At 41.3% G+C, this 23,160-nt stretch overlaps 1 protein-coding gene across 1 annotated transcript; it reads right to left on the bottom strand.

The window, feature by feature from the left end:
- Window positions 1-496: 496 nt before the first annotated feature.
- Window positions 497-22,811, bottom strand: LOC115819868 (complement C4). The gene is made up of 41 exons (XM_030783389.1): window positions 22,582-22,811; window positions 21,901-22,090; window positions 20,965-21,130; window positions 20,729-20,799; window positions 20,459-20,547; window positions 20,125-20,207; window positions 18,608-18,695; window positions 18,302-18,419; window positions 17,884-18,013; window positions 17,619-17,731; window positions 16,742-16,903; window positions 16,339-16,509; window positions 15,830-16,015; window positions 15,347-15,499; window positions 13,658-13,787; window positions 13,441-13,512; window positions 13,033-13,242; window positions 12,661-12,772; window positions 12,507-12,577; window positions 12,249-12,388; window positions 11,816-12,031; window positions 11,118-11,169; window positions 10,847-10,936; window positions 10,437-10,643; window positions 10,018-10,093; window positions 9,504-9,696; window positions 9,252-9,353; window positions 8,730-8,892; window positions 8,377-8,591; window positions 8,006-8,164; window positions 7,423-7,482; window positions 7,181-7,271; window positions 6,329-6,512; window positions 5,575-5,665; window positions 5,254-5,328; window positions 5,068-5,170; window positions 4,577-4,666; window positions 3,875-3,967; window positions 2,101-2,184; window positions 1,428-1,560; window positions 497-1,006 (listed from the first exon to the last, which is right to left on the bottom strand). Exons 1-41 carry the CDS (start codon window positions 22,650-22,652, stop codon window positions 865-867), a joined length of 5,145 nt encoding a protein of 1,714 aa, XP_030639249.1. The 5' UTR covers window positions 22,653-22,811; the 3' UTR covers window positions 497-864.
- Window positions 22,812-23,160: the final 349 nt, after the last annotated feature.

The following is a 23,160-nucleotide window of genomic DNA, read 5'->3' on the forward strand; positions in this document are numbered from 1 at the left end:
CATGTGTGCATGTGTACATGTGTGTGTGTATTTACATGTGTGTGGTCAGTGGCTGATAAAATTCACAGGATGAATGAAAAAATGGACTCTCGTTTGACTCAACTGGTTTGTCTCAAGAACTTAAAGTGTTTCCCCCGTGAAGGATTAACTGACCAAGAAAGAAATGATTCACAGATTTGTACAAAGCCCCCACTGCATTTAGTATGAAGGAGCTGCTCCCCACATTCTAGTACATGTAAAGGACAGAGTGACAGCCTGTCATTTAAATTGTGCTGTGCAGGTGAAAGTGCAGAGGTCAGGTGAGTAGCTTAAGGGGTAAGTGGAGATGTTTTTGTTGTCTACAGGGGACTCAAGGATCCACACATGTGCACTGAACTGTCTCAATCTTTCAAACAGTCCGGTTGAGCTGTGACTGTTAACCAACCCAAAGATCATGTGATCCTTCAGTCACACATTATTTTAAACACTTTAAACATGAGACATCCATGAAAAGAGGTTTTGTTTTTTGAACTGCTACTTTATGTCATCAGAAAGCATCATATAAATCAAAATGGCATACAGCTTAAAAAGGATGGCTTCCAACCTCGCTTGAGTGAGTTCTTTGCATAAACGGACATAAAGACCAATATGAACGGACATATCCTTTTCCATGGTTGACATTATTTACTGTGATCACTGTGACATCACTGTGTTTTTCTTTCCATATAAAGCTATTATAACTTTATAAAAATGTATGATTGTATGATGTATGACAATATAATGCATAATGTTTAATACTTATAAAATTGCCATCTGTATAAACAGATTCATTTGTGAGGCTGAAGGGTGTAATATACTGGGCACGGTATAAACTGAGCCATGTCCTTATACGTTACAGCCGTCCAGTTGGAGGTGTGTAGTAAAGTCTTTAAAGTGTTTGCAGAACTTCTTGTTGACTGACGCAGTGCATGTGGACGGATCGAGCTTCTTCTCAACCCACGTGTTGGCATCTAACAGATACTGCATTCTGTGAGGGAGAAGACAGAGAAAAAGAGAGAAAGAGAGAGAGAGAGAGAGGGAGAGAGAGAGAGAGAGAGAGAGACAGAGAGAGAGAGAGAGAATAAAATAGACATTTTAAGTGTGTTTTAAAAAGAAGTTGCAATAGGATGAAAGCATGTTCAACATAACAACAAAAACAACAATAACATTCTTATTTGTGTAACAGAGTTGATCAGATAAAAATGAACAGCTGAAGACCATGTAGAAGACCAGGAGAAAAAACACAAAACTGGTCTAACGGAGAGAGAAGATGACACTGAGTTGACAAAAAGTTGATAAAAAGATTTGAGAGGACTTGAGAAGGAAGAACCAGGTTCCCCATGGAGCTCCTCTTCAGAGGGAGTGTGTGTGTGTGTGTGTGTGTGTGTGTGTGTAAGGTAAACACTCACTGGCCCGTGGCATCAGTGGTGGCTCCGTCTTTGCCCATGATCAGATAGGTTTTCCCCACCTCCAGTTCGCCTTTGCACTGCCTCCTCTTGGCAAACACACGAATGCTGTCTGTTTGAACATCTCTGTCTCCAGCTAGAGGTTCAGATGAGACAAAGCTTACATGTGGAAATATCCAACTCTACTTTTTAGCACTAAACACATTATATTACTGACACCTTAGAGGAAAAATAAGTGGCTTTGTTGTATCAGTCTCTGTTCAGCCTCCAAAAACATCAACAGCCAAAAAATCCCCCCAAGCAGGAGGGACTGGGCAGAGTGCTGCACTCAACTCATCATATGATTTATAATCTTCACTATTTATTCTCCAACTCTCCATCATTACAGTAATAACTATTACAGCTATGGCAAAGGATGAAATAGAGATATGTATGTATTACGGCCGGGCTGAGATATCGCTGCCAAGTGTGGAGCTGGCTAAAACAAACAACACACGCATCTCATACAAATGCCTGAACTCACACAAACACAACATTTAATGAATTATCACAGGTAGAATACAGTTTTGATGTTTTGCATAATAACGTAAGAGATTACTTAAGACGGTGAACTCACCCTCTGTTGGCACCAAGGCTGTAAAATAATGTAATTCATGAAAAAGGAACTTTTACTTACTGGCCTTGGCCACCACTTTCACGACGGTCCTGTAGAGCTCAAAGTTGCTCTTTACAGTGACGCTGTCCACATAAACCACGAAGGCTAGAACAGATCACCAACAAAACACATTTCAAATCAGTGTAGAAATACACAGAGAACGTTTAAAAGGTGTGCCACAAGGGTCCACTTTGGGCCTTTTTTATGAAAGGGGATTTTGGGATTGGGATTTTGTAACCACAGCAATGAAACATACAGGTGTAGCCCTGCTGAATGTTCATTTGCTCCTTGTTCGTTTGATTATCCTTTTTTAATGAAATGTTAAGAAGACTGAATAGTTTTTATGATGTGCCCAAGTACTTTATGGAGCACAGTCTGACCTGTTCAGTCTAACGGTTCATAATTGGTTGAGTGAGAGTAGTCACCTGTTCCCTTAACCCTATTGGCTGGGGGGCGGGGCATGTGAAAAAGCGGGGAATTAGAGGCGCGAGGAGAGAGAGAATGGGAATCAAAAGGTTTAATTTAGAGGGAAAGGAAAAGTTTAAAAGTGAGTTTTGAAAAATACCGTTAGAGAACAACGTTGTCTATTTCAGTTTGTGATGTCCAAAACATGTGGAAATGTGCGGTACGAGTTGTAACTGATAGACGTATTTTTAGTGTATGAGGTGTAGGTGTAGTGTCTGTTAGCTTAGATGCTAAGAGTTTGTCAAGGATTGCCTATGGAGAGATGAGCTGTCCGCCTTTCTCTCGAGATGACGAACAGGAAGAGACCAAATCCACACAATGCTCCGGGTGACCTGGATTAAAGCCCCTGAGCTCCTCTGGTAACGTGGGGCGCTACAGGACCGACTAGATATTGCTCGAGGTGACCGGAGAAGCCTGTGAGTTTTTCTGGGTCCGTTGGAGAAAGGACAAACGTTCGCGACCTGCCTTGTCGGCTTCCACATCAGTTGACTGCCGCGAGTAGTCCGTTTTTATTGTTTGCACTGTTAGCGCGAAGGAGCTATTGTTTTTTGGCCACAGCACACACACCACGCTCAGCCTATTTTGTAAATTTGTTTCTGTTTCAGCTGGTGTGTGTGTGTGTGTGTGTGTGTGCGTGCGCGCGCCCACAGAGGTCCACCGAGCTAAGTGTAAATCTCACTGAGTGTTTTGTAATGTTTTTCTACATGTAGTTTTAAGAAAGAAAAGTGAGGGAACAGTAGGCTATAAAAAGGTATTAATAACCCGTTTGATTTTTTTAAAATAAGCATTCATATTTATTAATTATCAATCTAATTATTTATTTGAGAGGATACATTGCCAATCGTTTGATTTGTTTGTTTTAATTTTGTCTTCCCCTTAATAAACAGTCATGGTAAATTGCACTATATGGCCTACATCTGAGCATGTGCTCCATAGTTTCATTGAAACCGGGATTAGATTAGTAAAGGTAATGTTACGAGGCATCCTAAACCGTTCGCACATTCCAAACTAAGGGATTTATGCTAAATTAGAAAGGGGTTTCAGAAAAACTAAGTTAGTAACAAGATAAACAAAGCCAGGTTGCTGCCAGGTTCTGTATCCAGGGAACAAAGAACATGCTACACTAGAAAATATGTTATTAATAAACTTTGACAGGGAGAAAACAAATTAAATAATTATTTTTAAATTAATGAAATGCATACAGACTTCAGAGCTTAGTTGAGGGCAATTTACCAATAATTTAATTTACTGAAACTCTTTTTATCCACACAATGCTAGTGTGTGGTAACCTCCCTGTGCAAACTGTAGGAGAGAAACAGAAGAAACAGACCATATTCCACTGTTGGCTGGTAGCAGGCATAGGCAAGCCGAGTGTCCTTTAAGATTTTCATTTCCAGTGTTTCCTTTTCTTTGTGACATGGTCCTGATGAGAGAAAAAAACAGTCAGGACGTCAAATCAAAACAAAACGTTTCCTCCGTACAAAGAGAGTAATCTCCTCAGATAGTGCTGTGCCATATGACGATATATATCGTGTGACGCCGGAAAAAACATCTATCATTTATTCCGTTGTCTCGCAAATTACACTCGCAAATCTTCACAGGATGCTCCAGGTTCCTCATTTCTTCTGATATTCCCTCTTTAACATAACATGTAGCCTAAAATTACGACTTTATTCTCGTAATATTGTGACCTTTCTCGTAAAATTATGACTATATTCTCATAATATTATTCCATTTTTCTTATACAATTAAGACTTTATTCTCATAATATTACGACCTTGTTCTCGAAATCTCAGATTTTTTCTCCTCAATGTGGCCTTAATACTCTGTCGTACCTTTATTTCTGGAGTATCATTCAGAATGTAATAAGAAATGGGTCTTTCCATGTGCTCATTTTATATAAACTATTTATTGATTGAATTTACAAAAAATGTGCTATATCATGATATGCATCGTTATCGGGATATGAAATGACCTATATCGGGATATTCAGTGAACCGTCAGTAAAAAACAGTATATGTTTTGGACGTACTCTCAGCACACTGGCAGACGTCTCCAGAGCACAGGGTGGACACCATCTTGCTTCTCTTGGGTGCAGAGTAAAAAACAGAACATCTCCGGTCTGTGTGAGGAAGATCAAAAAGATGAGGAAGAAAAAGAAGCAAATACTTTAATATAAAAAAAATGACTGCTACAACATGTTACGGGACTGTAATAAGATGTTGATAGACCGACTGTAAAATAGTCTGATAAAACATGGGCTTGAATATTCCATGTCTGTCAGTGTCTCTGGAATGTGGACTTACAGACAAATAATGCAGGTTCTCCAACTCAAATAAAACGTTGTGCATTTTCATAAAAGTTGACAACTCTGGGTATTATGTAAAGTTTACATTATGTAAAGTTGACAACTCCAAGTGTTATATAAAGTGACGATTCAGACAGAAGACTTCTCATCAGGGTTGAGAGGGAGAAGTCTGCTTTAAATGTCATGGAGAATGAGAACACTGTTAACACACATACCTGGCTCATAGTAATCATAAAACGTAGCTGGGGCCGGCTGTAATAATCCAATGGGTATTTTCTGTGTCGCCTCAAAAGCGATGCATTCTCCCTCTTGTTCCATCTGTGTTGAAACAGAGGTGACTTTGGGTTATTTTCTGTATGAATATGAATGTGTGTGTGTGTGTGTGTGTGTGTGTGTCGCACCTCGTTGAAGTAGAGCAGAACTCTGCCATGAGAGACTTCATAATGAGAGATGTATCTGTCAGAAAGGCTCTTCAGCTACACAACAGAGTCATATATATGTTATACAGACAGATAGACGGGCAGACAGATAATGAATGTATGTTATACTGATTATACAGACTGAAAAGAATGACTGTGTGTTGTATGAACTACATACATCAGGGAAGTGACTATTGGACAGATTATGTAGATTAGATGAATGATTATGTAAGATATAGATTATATCAATTTAAATACGTATAAATGACTGTGTATTATATAGATTATATTTGTGACTCTGACCTTTTCCAGTTGTTCTGTGTTGGCTGTAAAGCCACTGAGCAGTGTGATGTCAGCAATAGCCATTCCTGAAATTCCCTGCCCTGGTTTATGACTGTCAGTAACACAGCATGATACAAATCCTTAATGCACCATTTATTACACACACACGCACACACACACATGCACCCATATACGCACACACACAAAACACGTGCACACCTACACACAGGGGTTGCGTATTGTAGGGATGTCCTGATCCGATCAAGGCATTTTTTAACTGATCGGTATCGGCTTTACTGAGCCTGACCCTAAGCCCGAGCCTTCGTTTTACGTCAGCTGTCACACAGGTGTCGTAAACTGAGAGCATAATTAGTGGCAGGACGCGGCTAAAATGTCTGCAGTGTGGATATATTTTAAATTTGGAAAGGGAAGCAGTCCAGCAGCCACTTGTAATGTTTGTAATGGATCGGGACTTGGTAGCGGCAGATATCAATATTAAATGACTCGGATCGGGATCGAAGGCAAAAAAACTTGATCGGGACATCCCTAATGTATTGTGTGTTATAGAACTCTCCTGTTACAGCTGTGTAAATGAAATCTGACTGTTAATGTCAGCAGAAACAGTGCCCTCTATTGAATGACATATTCTTGTAATGTAAAATAAGTTGGAGGATGCAGCTGACACACTGGATAAATTTCAGTGGAACAAATCCAAGATAGACAACTGTGAATGACAAATACCTCATAACAGATTTTTAAATGTCTCTGAGTTTACCTGACACAGACGTGGTATTTCACTGTGTCCTGGGACTCCAGACTTTGACTGGTGTCTCTTCTTGTTCTGGTACGAGCGTCAAACCACTCGATGGCCGAACGAGGGAGGTCCTCTTCCTCTCTTCTCTGCTCCTCTACATCCCCCTCTTCTTCATAGTAATAATTATAATTTTCAATGACTCGTTCTGAAAACGACACCAAACAAACAGATGCACTAGTGAAACAGTGTGTGAATGAGTGGATGCAAGCATGAGTGAATGATTAATTGAGTGAGTGAATGAATAAATGTGTGTTTGAGTGAGTGAATGAGCGGGTGAATACGTGAATGAACGCATGAGTGAGTGAGTGAGTAAGTGAGTGAGGGACTAGGTGAATAATTGAATGAGTGAATAAATGGGTAATTTAGTGAGTGACTGAGTGAATAAATGAGTGAGTCACTGAATGAGTGAGTGAGTGAGTGAGTGTGAGTGAATGAGTGAGTGAGTGAGTGAGTGAGTGAGTGAGTGAGTGAGTGGGGCAGTGAGTGATTGAGTGAATGAGTGAGTGGGGCAGTGAGTGATTGAGTGAATGAGTGAGTGTGAGTGAGCGAATGAGTGAGTGAGTGAGGGACTAGGTGAATAAGTGAATACGTGAGTGAGTGAGTGAGTGACGTCTAATGCGTTATTTTTTTCATGAAACCGCAACGCACAGCATTCTGTTCATATCATTTCATACAATTCACACAAACATTTATACATCTGAACACACACATTTCCAGAGATCATAGAGTCAGTGTCTTACAATAATCCTGTGACAATGAAACACTATGTGGGACGTCACAGTCCAGTTCTAACTGCAGTCCTGTGGTGTTTACCCGTGTATGCCACTTTTCCCTCTACAGTGACATTGATTGACAAGTCGTCACAATTTGCCTCAGGCTCCAGAGAGTAGAAAGCCTTCACCACCTGAAAACACAACGGTGGATAAAGACAACTTCAGCAGAGAGGAAGGTTCCTTTCTAGGCTTTTAATACATTCAGTTATACAGTGTACAGCGCAGTGTTCTTGTGTTCTTTTGTTCAGCAGCTGGATTTTTGAGAAAAAGGTAGTATTTTACCTTCATTTTGGCTTTTCCTTGTCCTGAAATTTTCATATTTATGTTGTTTCCTAATAGTCTCTGTTAGGAAACATGAGAGAAAGAAAATATTGTGTGTGTGGGTGTGTGTGCAAAAGTAGAATAATAGGAATATTGTTCTATTACTCTTCTTAAGTATTGATAGAGAATGAGAAGCAGTGTGACCACAATATTTATTTTCAGTGTCTACTAGAATGACTATAAACCCCGGGTGTTTTTAAGTCAGCTAAACAAAAAAGCCCAGTCACATGAGTGTAAACTCTAACAGCCAGAACAATAATTGGTCATATGACTAAAAAAATATTTGTAAGTTGAAAACAATAATATTCTCTTTATGACAATTAAACGAAATACTAAAGGATGGCTGAAATGAGGTCATCTATGGTGATGACACCTGGTGGACCAAAGTTGAATTACATTTCAGAGCTGCTGTGGGTCAATACAAGAATTTACAGAGGCACATATTAACTTAACTCCATGACCAAAGACTTGTTTCCCCAGATTGTCACAGGTAAAATCACTCACTAGACATTCCAGTAACTGGCTCTACTGATAAAACATTTACCTTTAGCTCTGCCTCCACTTTCTCTCCAGTTTTATCCAACACCAGCTTTTCCTTTTGAGCCTTCCCTGGAACGTCAAATTGAGCGTCCAGTGTGGAAGATCGAGTCTCAGGTTGACTGATGGCGTACTGAGACATTGCCTCTAACGCAATCATAGTGTCCTTCACAAAAACAAGCAAATCAGTCAGAATAAGGCCGGTTTTTCATTCTGTTTTATCACCACTAAACCCTAATCACTGCCAAAATCAAACAGCCAATCTCGTCGCACGGCACACAGCTCTCAATAAGAATGTTGGTGAGCTATCAGCTAATAACCACTGTGCGCGTGGTCAGAACAGGGACCATAGAACCTCAGTCTGCATGTCTGGCTTACTTGTGTTGAATAGAATCCTCCACCATAGTTCTCTTGTGTTGACAGGAAACAAGCAGCGGCATCTGCCATCTCAAAGTCTTTATGAGCCAGAGCAGTCAGAAGGCCGTAGGCTGTGGTTTCCACCGATAACGCGTTCGCTGGGGGGACTTTGTGTGGCTTTTTCTCGCCGTCTAATCGGATAGCTTCGTCGGACCGCCACACTATACACTCTTTCTCTGATTGGTGGAAAGGCACAAGGACGTATGGGACAGAGCAAATTAGTAAATCAGAAAACTACTCTCTCTGCTCATATGACACTGTGTGTGTCCACTCAGGTGCTGAATATGCTGTGAAGGTCAGAAATCTTTCTCCACCTCGTTGCGCCAATGTTTTGAGCTTCCTCCAGGCAGGTTCTGCCAGGCTTTTGTCTCTCAGGCTGATGGCCAGGGCGTAGGCTGTGATGGCCACAGCGTATGGCCTCTGTAGCGCTTCAACACGAGACTGGAGGTACCCGGTGGCTTTCGAGATACTGCTTTCCTACACATTAGGAATGTGAAAATGCCCGCCTTATACTTCAACATTTACAAAAACACACACCTAGACACACAGGCCATTTTTAAACAGAACTCAAATGTGTAGAGTGTTAGTCTCCACACACATTACTTGTTTGTAAAGAAAGTGAACGATAATTTCAGAGGTAGTCTCAATATTATTTGTATATAATTGGTTTGTGTCTTGATTCAGGGCATCAGGTTAAATCTTAAGGCAAAAAGAACTATGTGTAAAAGTACATTGTGCATTGAAACCTATGAAAAATGATACTTGACAAACAGTCACATTTCTATGCTTTAACACTGTCCTTGTTTGGTTAAATCAGTAATAGCATTCTTTCTTACCACATCGTCTTGTTCATCTTCCAGGAAGGGACGGGAGTGATGGAGAGCTATGGTTATGAATGCTGTGAGGGAAGCATCATTCTCTACACCTCCGATGCCACCCTAAGGTATGTAGAAACAAAGCACATTAGTTCTAAAACAATCCGGATCTAAATCATTGCATTTCTGAAATACAACGAACAGTTAAATAAAAACAGTTCTATTGCAACAACTCTTCCACTGAATATGTGAGACTGGATATGAATATCTGACCTGCATTTTCCTGTCCAAGACAGGGTTTGGATCAGAGAAGGAGCCATCATTGTTCTGTTGACCAATCAGAAATCTGACTGATATCCGGATGTCCTCCTCTGAGATGAGTTTCTCTGATCTGCCTCCCTGTCTGGTTTCCTCTACCTGACGTTCAGCCACAAGGGCCAAGACCTTCACCACCAGGGCTGTCAGCCTAATGTGGGACATAGACTCAGCTTTAGACAACTTCAGGAGGTTTAATCTGGCTCAGTTAACTTATACCACCAGAGGTCAACAACTACAGCCAGCATACTTTAATGCATTGGTAAAAGGAAAATTTCACCAGTTCCTCATCTCAAAAAGAATCCAACTTTGCTAATGGATTTGTTTTAAGGTAAGAGCATGATGCTAAAAAGATTTCATGTTTTCTTTTAAATATGCCAACTTGTCCAAAATTGATGAGTTATCCAATTAAGATATTACAGTAATGCTGTTGGATAAAAACTGGGTAAACAGTCCTTGTAGAATCACTTACCAGTTGCTGGAGGGGCGGCTTGGAAACGCTCCATATGATCCATCAGCTTTCTTATATGTCAGAATTCTGTCATAACCTGACAAGAGAAGTTACTGGTCCAGGCTATTTGTGAATATTGAATATAGTTTTACTTGTGACACAGGTATTAATGGCCAAAGGCTTTGACTCACAAGGTGTATATGACCCAAAACCCTGCTGCCATTTAGGGGTCAGGGCCTTATTCTCTTGTTTCTGTGTTAACTTTAGAAACATCTGAGTGTCCTGTTTAATGTGACATCATATGTCAACATTTTGCACTTTAGATTTGGACTGTCCTAGGGGCCTTATTACAGTTTAGCTACAGAGATTCACTTAAAGGCAGTGATATGATCAGCATCATAGACATTTATGTCAGGATCTTCTATTGTAATTATTTTTACCTATCGTGATAAAGTCGAGAGCCTTATCTCTGAGCCCTGGTGTTAGCTCCGCCCAACGATTGCTCTTGTCCAGGTAACGAATAGAAAGGGCAGTTGGAGACAGGCCAAGCATGGTCTGTTCACCACAGCCATTGGGTAGTGTGATCAGTTTCTCCACACTGGATGGCGAGAGGAGAGAAAGGGCAGCTGACTGGCCAAACACTTCCCCTACAACATCATAACACAGACTTAAAATACAGAACAAAGCATCGAGATATGTCATGTAGCTCAGAAATATTATTATTATTATTATTATTATTATTATTATTATTATTATTACATATTATTATTATTATTATTATTGTTGTTGTTGTTGTTATTATTGGTTTGTCGTTGTTGTTTCTGTTAAACAGATTAAATGCAGCTCAAACCTTCTAGCTTCACAAACAGGTTAGTGGGTGAGTCTGGGACTGTGTTGTTGGGGAATTCTCCATCAATCTCAATACGGTTCTCACTTCTGCCTAATAACACAGAACTACAGAGGTCACTACTGAAAAACAGAACTAGAAATCCCAGATGGACACTGTACTATAAATCTCAAAGCACAGTACTCAGTGACATTACATTAGCATTCAGTGATGTCCCAGTATGATAAAATTCACAACAGGTAACGAAAGACTTGACAGTGTAATGCAATCTCACCATCCAAATTGAAAAAATAACTTTTCTCCTCTCTCTTCTCCACCCCCTCTGTCTGTGAAAGTAAAAAATTGAAATGTTAAAAAAAACCCGCATACTTCAAGTTCTAGCTACTGAGATGACAATCAGTACCCCATGCAAAAGTAACCAGTGAGTGTGGCTGTCTGTTAAAAATAAAGCGTTCAGTCTCCTAAATAAACTTCTATTTCAACTTCTATTTAAACTCCTATTTAAAAATCTTAGAGCCCTGTCTTTTATTTAAAAAATCTAAGTTGTGAAAATCTACTGAATGTAGGCATTTTCCCCAATTTAAAAAATGTCAGCAGTTTGAGTTTCCACACTCTCCCTGGGACATTACTATTTCTCCCTTTTAATCTCTTACTCTCATTTCAAAAAGGTCTAATGGGTGTCATTTCATTCAAAAATGCTGCAAATGAGGTTGTATGTTACTAATAATTAAGGTTAGGAAGCGTGACTCTTATGTTTTAGAACAATAATTGTAGTAACATTACAAGCATTTATTACAAACATGCCGTGATTCACAGCTTGAATACTGAACATGTCATTGAACGTTTTTCATGAGGTCGAGACGGAAAAAAATAGTGTGACCTTTGGCATTTGAGTCCAACAAAACAAATGAAAATCCTGTGGGTTTGGTCTAAGGTTTGTGGTTGTTTTCACATACAGTTCTCCAGACTTACCTTTACCAGCAACATCTTCACAATCGCATCCAGACCTGTCTCGAAATCTCTGTCATACAACTGTATGGTAATTGGAATTTCGCCTGTTGCCATGGGAACTGCAGAGAAGGTCACTGTTTGGGAGGATTGAGCGGCCAAAGTGATATTGATGTAAGAAGAAGAGGTTGTTGATCCAGGTGAGCACAGGTTGTCGACCTGTTTCATGTGAACTGCGAGCTGACCATGGAGGAGACCAAAAAGAGGAAATTTACAAAGAGCAAACCTGTAAATTTCATAACCTATATGTAAATAAAATCTCTCATGATGTATCTGCATATCTGGACTCCATGACAGAAAACCAGAAATGACTCCAGTGACTCCCAGAAATGGCAAAACAAAAAGCGGTCTTCTGTAGGGGCTGTTTTTGGGCAAGCAGTATTTTCTTTGAACCAACCTCCTTTTCCCCATTTCCATAATTGTAGATTACGGCGACGATGCTCATTTGTTCGTGGCGCCTGACAGAGTACGGTAATCTCAGAGAAACGAAGATGTTTTTAAAGACACGCACATCAGCGGGCTCCGCCACACAGATACCTGTGAGAGACAGGCGAGTGAGTCAGCCAGTACATACATGAAGTGTAAACTGTTGAATAGGGCAAGTAGGGCCTGGTTATTTCATCAGTAATGGAGTGGATGGAAGATGTGTCATTACCGTGAGAGGTGGACAAACTGACAGCCTGTATTTCCCAAGTGGTGATAGAGTCGGGTGCATGGAATGAATGCCTACAAGACCCAAAATGAACAAGACTGAGTAAAATTCGTTCATTAGGATGAAACAGGATTGGTCGATGATGTTGGTCACTTACGTTTGTTTACCATTCACTTCAATGTCACGGAACTCAAAGCTGGGGGGGAAGTATCTGCGAATGTCTTGAACGGAATTGTCAAAAAAGTCCTCAATGTCAGAAGCACCAGAGGCTGGGAAGAAGAGGAGCATGAAAAGAAGAAATGAAATTTCAATATCCAGGACGATTTTTATTCCAGGATGAATGATGATGAAATCCATAAACTTCAGCTTCGGCAGGCGTCTTCATTTCTGTCTATGTGTTTCTGTACTAGTACTGTTCATAGCTCTCGCTGATGGCCTGATTTTCTCTATGTTGTTTTCTTAACCAATTTTCCAGTCTTTGTACATTACTGAATACCGTGGGGCCTTAACGCAATTGGTCCATACTCACTGCGGCCATGGCTTTTGCTCTGGTCTTCCAGCCTTTTCTTCTCCCTCAGTTTAGCTGCATGCAGGCAGCAGTCGAGAAAGGCATTGGCACAGTCCTCTCCCTCAGTTCTGTTTGCCCGGGCCGCCCGCTGCTGACACGTTAATGCCATGGGAATCAGGGTGAATCCATGGTGACAGCACTTTTGCAACTTGGGATCAGTGTAAGTCGATTCTGATGGACAAGGAAGGACAAGAAAAAGCTTCATTTACACAATGGCTTTGAATTCAGAGAGGCAGAAACACACCTGAGAAATATTTTCTTACAAGAAGGAAATTAGGAGACGTTAGGTAGGTGCTGGATTTGCACCATCAACTATGTATTGGAGATGCAACTTTAGTGCTAATCAGACAGCGAACTGTGGTACCATACCCTTCTGCCCCATCAGACTCTGAAGGTCTATAGAACGTCTCTGTCGCCGGAAGCCTGACTCACAGCTGAACCCTGGAGGTAAAGCAAGGGAATACAAAGTGATCTAAATGATCTGAGTCAGCAAAAATATACCATCAAAAGGATTTTGAGATTGTTGGTAAAGTCAGTATGAATTCACATTGTCATACAGTAAGGTTATGGAAGACAGTCATGGTACCTTTTCTCATCTGAGACTTTGTCTCTGAGTGAGAGATGAAGGTGAGGCCAGCATCATTAAAAACCGCTTCAGAGTTCTGTCCACCCCCATATGAACACCCCAGGTCATAGGATTGCATGGAGGCAAACACCTTGCAACAAAACAAAAGAGAAAGAACAGTCACACAGCTAAGTATAATATTTCTTCTCTCATCCTAAACAGCATTATAAAATGTACTTTCAGTAGGTCGTTCCAATTTACAACAGACACACCTGTCAACATTTCAGTAGACATAAACACATAATATCTTATCTCTGCTACTTGTGTAAGCATTAACAATCTGTCTTTACTGTTTTTATAGGACTATGGAACTGCAGGTCAGCTGCAAAAAAGGCAGACTTCATCCTCAGCATCAGTAACTCAGTTGCATCTCCAAGATTTGGCACTAACTGAGATAAAGATCTGTCCAGAGAACAGGGTGGCCCTGCTGCATTAGCAGCCAACTTCTCCTTCTTTCATTCACCCTGTTCTTTGGGGTGGGGTGGGTGGGATCAGGTTTATTGTTTGTTCATTTAGCAAACAATGTTCACTATTTTGCTAACTCTTTTATCCAATAACACAGCTTCTTTTGCTTACCACATGGTCACTGTTACAGCACCTGTTAAAATGATCTTTGCTGAACCCCACTTTGACAGAATTTCACATCCTCTTATACAACTTGCCACAGGAGAACACCCCATGATCTCTTTCCTCTCCCTTCCTTTAATCTCTCCCTTGCTAAGACCCCCTGCCCCCAACACATAAAGACATAAATACAGCAAACAACTTGATTCATAACTGTACCATCAATGATGTCTCTGTTCCTCTTTTTTTTATCTCTCAGATCACACCTTTGACCATCTCACTGCCACTGTTCCCTCACCCCCCCCCCCCCACCTTCCCTCACTGTTCCCCCACCTTCCCTCACCGCCCCCCCACTGTTCCCTCACCCCCCCCCTTACCTTCCCTCACTGTCTCCCCACCTTCCCTCACTGTCTCCCCACCTTCCCTCACCACCCCCCACCTTCCCTCACTGTCTCCCCACCTTCCCTCACTGTCTCCCCACCTTCCCTCACTGTCTCCCCACCTTCCCTCACAGTTCCCCACCTTCCCTCACTGTTCCCCCACCTTCCCTCACTGTTCCCCCACCTTCCCTCACAACCCCCCACCTTCCCTCACCACCCCCCCACCTTCCCTCACTGTTCCCCACCTTCCCTCACTGTTCCCCACCTTCCCTCACTGTCTCCCCACCTTCCCTCACTGTCTCCCCACCTTCCCTCACCACCCCCCACCTTCCCTCACTGTCTCCCCACCTTCCCTCACCACCACCCCCCCACCTTCCCTCACTGTTCCCCCACCTTCCCTCACTGTTCCCCACCTTCCCTCACTGTCTCCCCCCCCACCTTCCCTCACCACCGCCCCCCCACCTTCCCTCACTGTCTCCCCACCTTCCCTCACTGTCTCCCCACCTTCCCTCACTGTCTCCCCACCTTCCCTCACCACCACCCCCCCACCTTCCCTCACTGTCTCCCCACCTTCCGTCACTGTTCCCCCACCTTCCCTCACTGTTCCCCCACCGCCCCTCACTGTTCCCCCACCTTCCCTCACTGTAAATGTAAATAGCTAAATCAACAAATTTGCCAAAAAATACGTTATCAAATGTTAATGTACCTGTTTGGGGGTGAGTTTGTTGTGGGCATTCAGGGCATAGATGGCTTTGTCCACAGCCAGCAAAGCCACTTTAGCTTTTTGATCCCCCAAGTCAATATCCATCTTCACCAATTCACTTGGCTTGTACGTGTTCTTCTCTGGTTTTATCTTGATCTAAATGTTAAACAATCAGTGAGACAGCATTGTCGTTATTGTGCAAAACATTCTTAAAGTCCAATGACTTGTTATAGTCTGAAAATCAAAAGGTTTTCTCGGAGCGATTCCATGAGTGCTAAGAGTTAGCTTACTGGCAGTTTGAGAATATCTGGATATTTTTTCCTGAGACATATGATTAATAGCCAGTCTCCTCAGCGTTCTTCACAAAAGTTATGAAAGTGTCTGCACTCTTTACCATAGAATGACTCCAGTAACCATAAGCATATCCCAAGTGTAACTCTGAAACAGTGTACATAAACATGATCAAAATCAGTTCACAAAACTTACTGTTCCCTCACAAACGTCCTGAACATCCACCCACACTGAGTCAGCGACGATTTCCCCATTTTGGTGGTAGTAGTAGCCAATCAGGCGGAAGGATGGGGTCATGTCAGGGCTGATGGAGACGGTAGTTTTTGTCAGTACTCCAGTCTTGATGGAGTCCCATTTTCTCAGGACTCCTCTGCTGAGGACCTGAAATAAGAGCCAGACTCATAAGATAAAATAACCAAGAATATGAATATTGCTGTGAACTGTATGTAATCAGTGTTTTTCCATGGTAATTCGTTTTTTCCTATGGATGTCCACTGATTACAAGACTTTATTTTCTGTCAAATAACTTCAAGCGCTTTTTCTGCTTAAGATGTTGCATGGTGAGATTTTAACAGCTGTGATGAATCATGTGGTATTTGTCAAAATGTCAGAGTCTGTGTTTTCATTGGGAGGGTTTTATGCTAATTCCTCCATTTGAAACATGATCTTTATAGGATGACTCAGTGAGTGCTTGCTTTCCTCACCATGTAATAAATTCGTCCGTCTTCAGGCCGTCCACTGGGAATGTTGAAACTGACAGGAATGTTCTGCCCAGGTGATAGAACATTATTGGACACACTGATAAACAGGAAGCTCTGACTTGGTGATGTGGCAGGTAACAGTGTCTTGCTGTACTCCTTTCCCTCTATGGTAACCTGTTGGAGATTTCACGGGAAAGAAAGGAACGCAGGCTAACTGAATTCAGCTTTGGATCTTTATAAGTCCATATGAAAACAACAAAGAAAAAGAGGAAGAGAATGTGTCCCTTGATTCAGAACACACAATGACAGTCCTTCATGTCTTAATACAGCTGTTTGTGTAATTGTAGTGAAATGTAATGTTTCAGATCTTCTGTCAGTTTTATTGTGTCTGTCTGAAACCACTTACTTTAACATTGATTAAAGTGGGTCGTCCATCAATATTGAAGCTATGGTGCACTGTGCCCTCTTGGTCAGTTTCCCTATCAGCTGTTCTCTCAATTGAAGATGATACATCTATCTGTACTTGCTTATGTGCAGCTGGGTGACCATTTGCCAGGTGTACCACTACCTAAGAAACAGAGAAACACAGAGAACAAGAACAAGTGAAATATTAACCTCAAGGTCATGGTCAAGGTCAAGGTGCCATGAAAAGATGTCAAATGCTGATATGTGGACAAATGTATGTATCTGGCATTGTCCTGAATTCAGGGAGTGGATACAGATGCAGGCAAACTTTATTTCAAAATGCTGTCCAAAGTGAAGGTCAGAAACGGGCAGAGTTCAGCGCAGTGTAAACAGGCAACTACAGAATAAACACAAAATCAGTTTACAGGCCAGGGTTGATACAAAGGATTAGAGAGGTAATGCAGAGGGAGGCTTACAGAGGCTAAGAAGGCCAATGGGAACAACAATAAGGACAGGGACTAAACGGCAAAGTGCACTCATGTGAGAGACAGTATTTATACACTGAGGACATGTGAGTGAATGAACCAGACAGGTATGCATGATAATCAGACAAAGAACAGGTGTCTGATGAGCTGGCAAACTGTGCTCTGATTGGCCGGAAGACAGGGAGGTGGAAATGGAGTCATGAAAGAGTTGGCTGCACAAATTTCAGTGTCTTTTTCTGGAGATCAGGTTTTGAGCTGAATTTCAAGGACAAGTGAAAGACTTACAACAGCTTTACTTTACAAGAGGAACTCACTGGAGACATTACAATACAGACCGAGGTCTAAGGCAATGTCTGTTTTTGTTTTGAGTTTGTAAAGGAAAGACGTTTTTACCGTAACGTCCAGAGGAACACCAGGGATGAAATGGGATCGGGTGCGAGACAGGTCGACTGAGTAGGCCTGGAGCACTATAGGCAGCATTATCTCTCCCTCCTGGACCTCTCCACCTGTCAAAGAAGTCAAAGGAACTCACTCTCACACAAGAGTCATTTCAGGAAAACACCTGTATGGATGTGTGTCCTCAGGAAATACAGCTGTGTACTGAGAATAAACTGGAGGGTTTCTGTAATACACTCTCCACCCCTATCGATGTCCTTACTTCTGGTGTCAGTGACTGTTACGCCAATATAAAACTGGGCTCTTGTCTCCGCCAAGCCTTCCAGCGTGTCGTCTTTGAGTAGCTTCCGGAGATCGGCCGTGCGAATGCTGACTCGGGCTGGTTCCTTAATCTTAGAGAAGGCAAAAACATAGCGTTGGTAAGGGAACACAACACTGGGATTGGATCAAGAAACTACACAGAAAACTGTAACTACATTATACTAAACATGGTAATCATTCAGTGTCACATTGTCGTAACCATGTATAAACCATGAACTTTCTCTTTAGTACCACCTTAAAAACTTAAGATTCAAAATGAGCACTGAACACAGAAGATTAGCTGTAGCATTACTATGCTAATGCTTTCATAATAACAGAACAGCGGTATAAGAATTAAGAGATTATATGTTTCCTCTCACTGTGCCGGTTTGTTCCAGATTCTTTATGAACTGCACAGGTTGGCTGTTTTCCTCTGGTTCCTTTTTCACCCCAAACCGACAGTGAAACCCCCCGCTGACGGCCTCTCCATAGGAGTATCTTTGGACGGAATAAACTTCACTAGTAAGATATGGAGGCTTGATATTTGCAGTACTAATAGAATGAACTGAGATCTGGCAATGTTGTCAGTGTTTGTGGTATAATTGTTTGTCCAGTGTTGTTTTATGTTTAATCTAACTGTAATGAAGAGTAGGTGGCCGTGTGAATATTTGTGAGGCAGAACTTACGAGGCAGAAATGGTAAAACTGAACGTTTCAGCACTCAGAAGATAGTAGTGTATGTCTGGTTGGATGGACACAATGAAGCTAGGAAGAACTAACAGAGAAGAATTTCAGTTTTAGTTAGTGATAATGAATCATAAACCCATATAAACATGCACTTAAAACCAGTCAGAAACAGAATACACCTGTCTGTCAAACAATAAGCACTGTACTTTCACCCTCTGCACATTTAACAGTTTATGTTCCAGTTACTGGATTTTACTTGGTCTGTCTTCCTAAGAGAATTTAATCATCCATCTTTTGTTGGACTTCATTCTTTGCTGTATCATGTTTTCCTAAAGGGGGAACCTGTTTTATATACATGTACCGTAATTTCCGGACTATAAGCCGCTACTTTTTTCCCACGCTTTGATCCTCGCGGCTTAAACAATGAAGCGGCTAATTTATGGATTTTTGCCGGTTTCACAAGCTTCATGCCGCCAAAAAACTGAGCTCCGTAACATTAGACCAATGAAATTGCCGAACGGGTTATGGTGAACCAATGAAACTCTTTACATTAAATCGAGCGCGCTCCCACTGAATCATTCTGATTAAGGTAGTCATTTTGTCATGTACACGCCCTTATCATGGGAAAGACACGGACAAAATGCATATGATGCAGCTTTCAAGTTGAAGGCGATCGATCTGGCTGCTGGAAAAGGAAATAGAGCTGCTGCACGGGAGTTTGGCCTTAATGAGTCGATGATAAGACATTGGAAACAGCAGCGTGAGGAACTGACTCAGTGCAAAAAGACAACAAAAGCTTTCAGAGGGAAGAAAAGCAGATGGCACGAACTAGAAAATGAGCTCGAAGACTGGGTCAACGCACAGAGAGCAGACGGCCGAGGTGTTTCAACTGTGCAGATCCGACTGAAAACCAAAACAATCACCACCGCAATGAAGTTTGAGGATTTTAGAGGTGGACCATCGTGGTGTCTCAGATTTATGAGACGTAAAGGCCTGTCCATCAGGGCATGGACGACTCTGTGTCAGCAGCTCCCTCCCGACTACGAGGAAAAAGTTTCAAACTTCCGCAAATTCACTCATGCAGACATAGCGGAGCTTTCCATCGGCCCGCACGACATCATAAATATTCTTGGTAGGCTACTGTTTTATTACGAGCCGTGTTACAGGCACGGTCTTTCGTTAAAGCCTGTGTAAAGTTCATTTGTTTCAATGTCGGCACCTGCGGCTTATAGACATGTGCGGCGTATTTATGTTCAAAATAAATATTTTTTTAAAATTCAGTGGGTGCGGCTTATATTTAGGTGCGCTTAATAGTCCGGAAATTACGGTATATATGTATATTAAACAAATATGTGAATCTCTCTGATAAATATATATGTATTTTGTGTATAAATATATGTATAACTTTGTAGTACTGTATTAGATTTGGAAAAATAACGGAGATTTGTGAGAAACCTTGGCCTGAAGAGCCGTGGACAACAGAAGACTTAATAAGGAGAAAAAGGAATTTCTCTCACCAAACTTTTGGACCTTAAATTCTCGAATGGTCACATTGCTGTCATCCCCTTTATAGTTGGCGATAATCTTCCAAACTCCAGGCCTGAAAACATTTACAGTTTAACCTCCTAGTAATTGGCCCACCAACACTTCAGTGGGTGAATTTGAGAATTTGTGAACAGATTTGCTAGCAAGTATTTTGTATGAAGTATTCAAAATCCATGTAATTATCTGTTTAGCCAGACAAAATAATATCTATGATATGTTTTTTTTTATGCGCCTGCATTGTCAATACACTGTTTCTTTGGTTTTAAATTGCTAATACTGCAAATTCAGTGAATAAAACAACCATACTTTGAGACATCAGGGATGTGGAAACTGTTGGAGTAAATTCCTCTGGTCACGTGGACAGTTAACTTCTTAATCTTATTTCCTTCAGCATTCTGAGGGAGAGAAGTCACAGATACAAAATTTAGAGGAGGATATTCAGCAAAGGAACTGACCAACCAATGAAATAATCAATCAATCAATCATTTGGCATGATAGATAGATAGATAGATAGATAGATAGATAGATAGATAGATAGATAGATAGATAGATAGCTGTTAACAAATGTTAACTTACGATGACAGCTAACTGGACACTGCCTGATTTTGGTCGCATGGAGTGATCCAAGGTAAAAATCCTATACCAAACTGCAAACAGAGTGGACAAGCACAGCTTACATACAGAAAACACACAGCTTACATACAGAAAACATACAGCTTACATACAGATTACATACAGCTTACATTCATAACACATAACTAAACAACTGTGTGTTGCTGTAGATGAGGTTGTGTGAGGTGCAGGTTTCTTACCCGTCTGCGTGGGGTTGTATACAGGTTGTGAGGTTTGGATAAAGATGTAGCCTGAGTGCTGGGACACTAACACTCTGGCTATTCTCCTCTGACTGCTGATATCACACACCAGATTAAGGTAAGGAGGCGTTCCAGACTTCAGGTTTGACACTTTATCAGCAAACACCTGTGCTCACCACACCCACCCCCGACCCACCACACACACACACACACACACACACGACACACACACACACCAACACATGTTTTCATTATGTATGAGTGTGTGGAATTGCTTGTTTGTTAATTTTTATGTAGTATTTGGCAATTCCAGAAGTATTAACTCTATGAACTCCAGCATTAACTGTACAGTGCAGTTTTCCTCTTGCCAGTGACTGTAACAGTGTGAGTGTTGGTGGAAAATAAAAGGATTGTGAAACGGACTGTAGAGGACTTAACACTGGTCAGTTTATGCTGCCCCAAAAAGACTGTCTGAGCTTTACAACTAAGAGAAGAAAAAGAGTTTAACCATGCAAAACTTTTTGAATAAAGCCATTCTGTGTGTCTGTGTTTAATTTTCCAGCTACATGATATGGGCAGTTTGGAGTGATTTACTCATTCTATGTACAGTTTGACTTCCTGGATGATCCATTTTCAGATTCTGTGGGGGTTTTTTTTTGGTCATTTTTTCTGATCATTAAAAACCAAAGTCATAATTGTTGATTTTCCAGAGTAAATATTCAAAGAGTTTCAGAGTTCATTTCAGAGTTGTTTTTAAAATGTAGCATATAAAGTTATATTGACACAGTAAAGGGCACTGTTTCTTACTGCCTCCATAGATTCTCTGATGATGCTTAATGTCAACGCTAAAGAGTTTTATATAATTTAGTATCACCCCTCAGAGTTAATGGAACATTAGCTTGTTTGCTGTGCAGTGGATATTTCCTAAACCTTTACCTCCAGTTCCAGAGTCTCAATGTGACCCTCTGCTCTGATGGTTTGACTCTGTTTGTGAGACATTGGGATTCTTCCTTTCTCCTGCTCCAGGTAACATGTGACTTGCTGATTTAACAGGGATTTTCCCACCTGGACAGACACCCGCTCCTTCACCCCAACATGAAACACACTGGGTGCAGTCACTAGGAACCTGAACACACATTCACACACATATACACATGTAGACATGTGCCCCACACATACACACAGAGAGAGAGAGAGAGAGGGAGAGAGAGAGAGAGAGAGAGAGAGAGAGAGAGAGAGAGAGAGAGAGAGAGGGAAGGGGGGAGGAGAGAGAGAATCAAAATATGTTAAAAAAAAATCCAAACAGTTGATTAGATCAGCCAACCACAAAAGCAAACATACTCAAGACACAGAAAGGGCTACATGTGAGATTTTCCACTGCTGGGAAACATTTCAAATATGACTTACATCCTACATAAATTTTCCCTCGTTCTACTGAAATGTTCATAGTGGTTAGGACTTTATTATAGATCCACCCTGGTATTGTATAGCCAATAGCCAGAGCACTCGAAAACAGACTTATCTCTTAGGGTAATCTGGTTCTGTCCCTAACAGGATATAACACATACACAACACACAGTAAAATCTCCATAATTACAGAGTTCTCCTGCTACTCACCTGTGCGGAGTGCAGACACAGAAGTGTACTGCAGAGGCCAAGCAAGCCATGAGGTAAATCCAGGTGCCCATGGTTGTGGTCACACGGGGAACATGTATCTGTATAAAGCGTGTCTGTGTGTGTGTCTATGTGAGTGTAGTGTGCGTCCTCTGTCTCGGTCAGTGTGTTGTATTCTCTGGAGCCCTAACAGACAGAGTGAACCTCTTCTGTTACTAGCTGCAGAATTTTGTTCTTGTCCTGGTTTTTCTCTGTGCAGGACTATTTATCTAACTGCCTGCTACCCGTTACACAATCAGAACCTGTAGCTTCCTATTGGATGGGCTCTAGTGTATTTCTCCAAAGTCATGTGGTTTCACAAACTTTTGTGACTCATGTATCTGGCCAAGGCAAATACCAAAACTCCTTTATTTACTTTCAGTTTTTTTAAGTATTTTTATGCAGATTCCCATTAATCATTTTAAATTCAGTGATACAGTTATATCACCAGTGTCACATATTCACTGATTCTGAAGCAAAAATAAACTGTACGATTAAATAAAAACAAATAAATATACTATATAATTAAATAAAAAACATAAA

This window comes from Chanos chanos, chromosome 8 (assembly GCF_902362185.1).
Source record: "Chanos chanos chromosome 8, fChaCha1.1, whole genome shotgun sequence".
Lineage (NCBI taxonomy): Eukaryota > Metazoa > Chordata > Actinopteri > Gonorynchiformes > Chanidae > Chanos > Chanos chanos.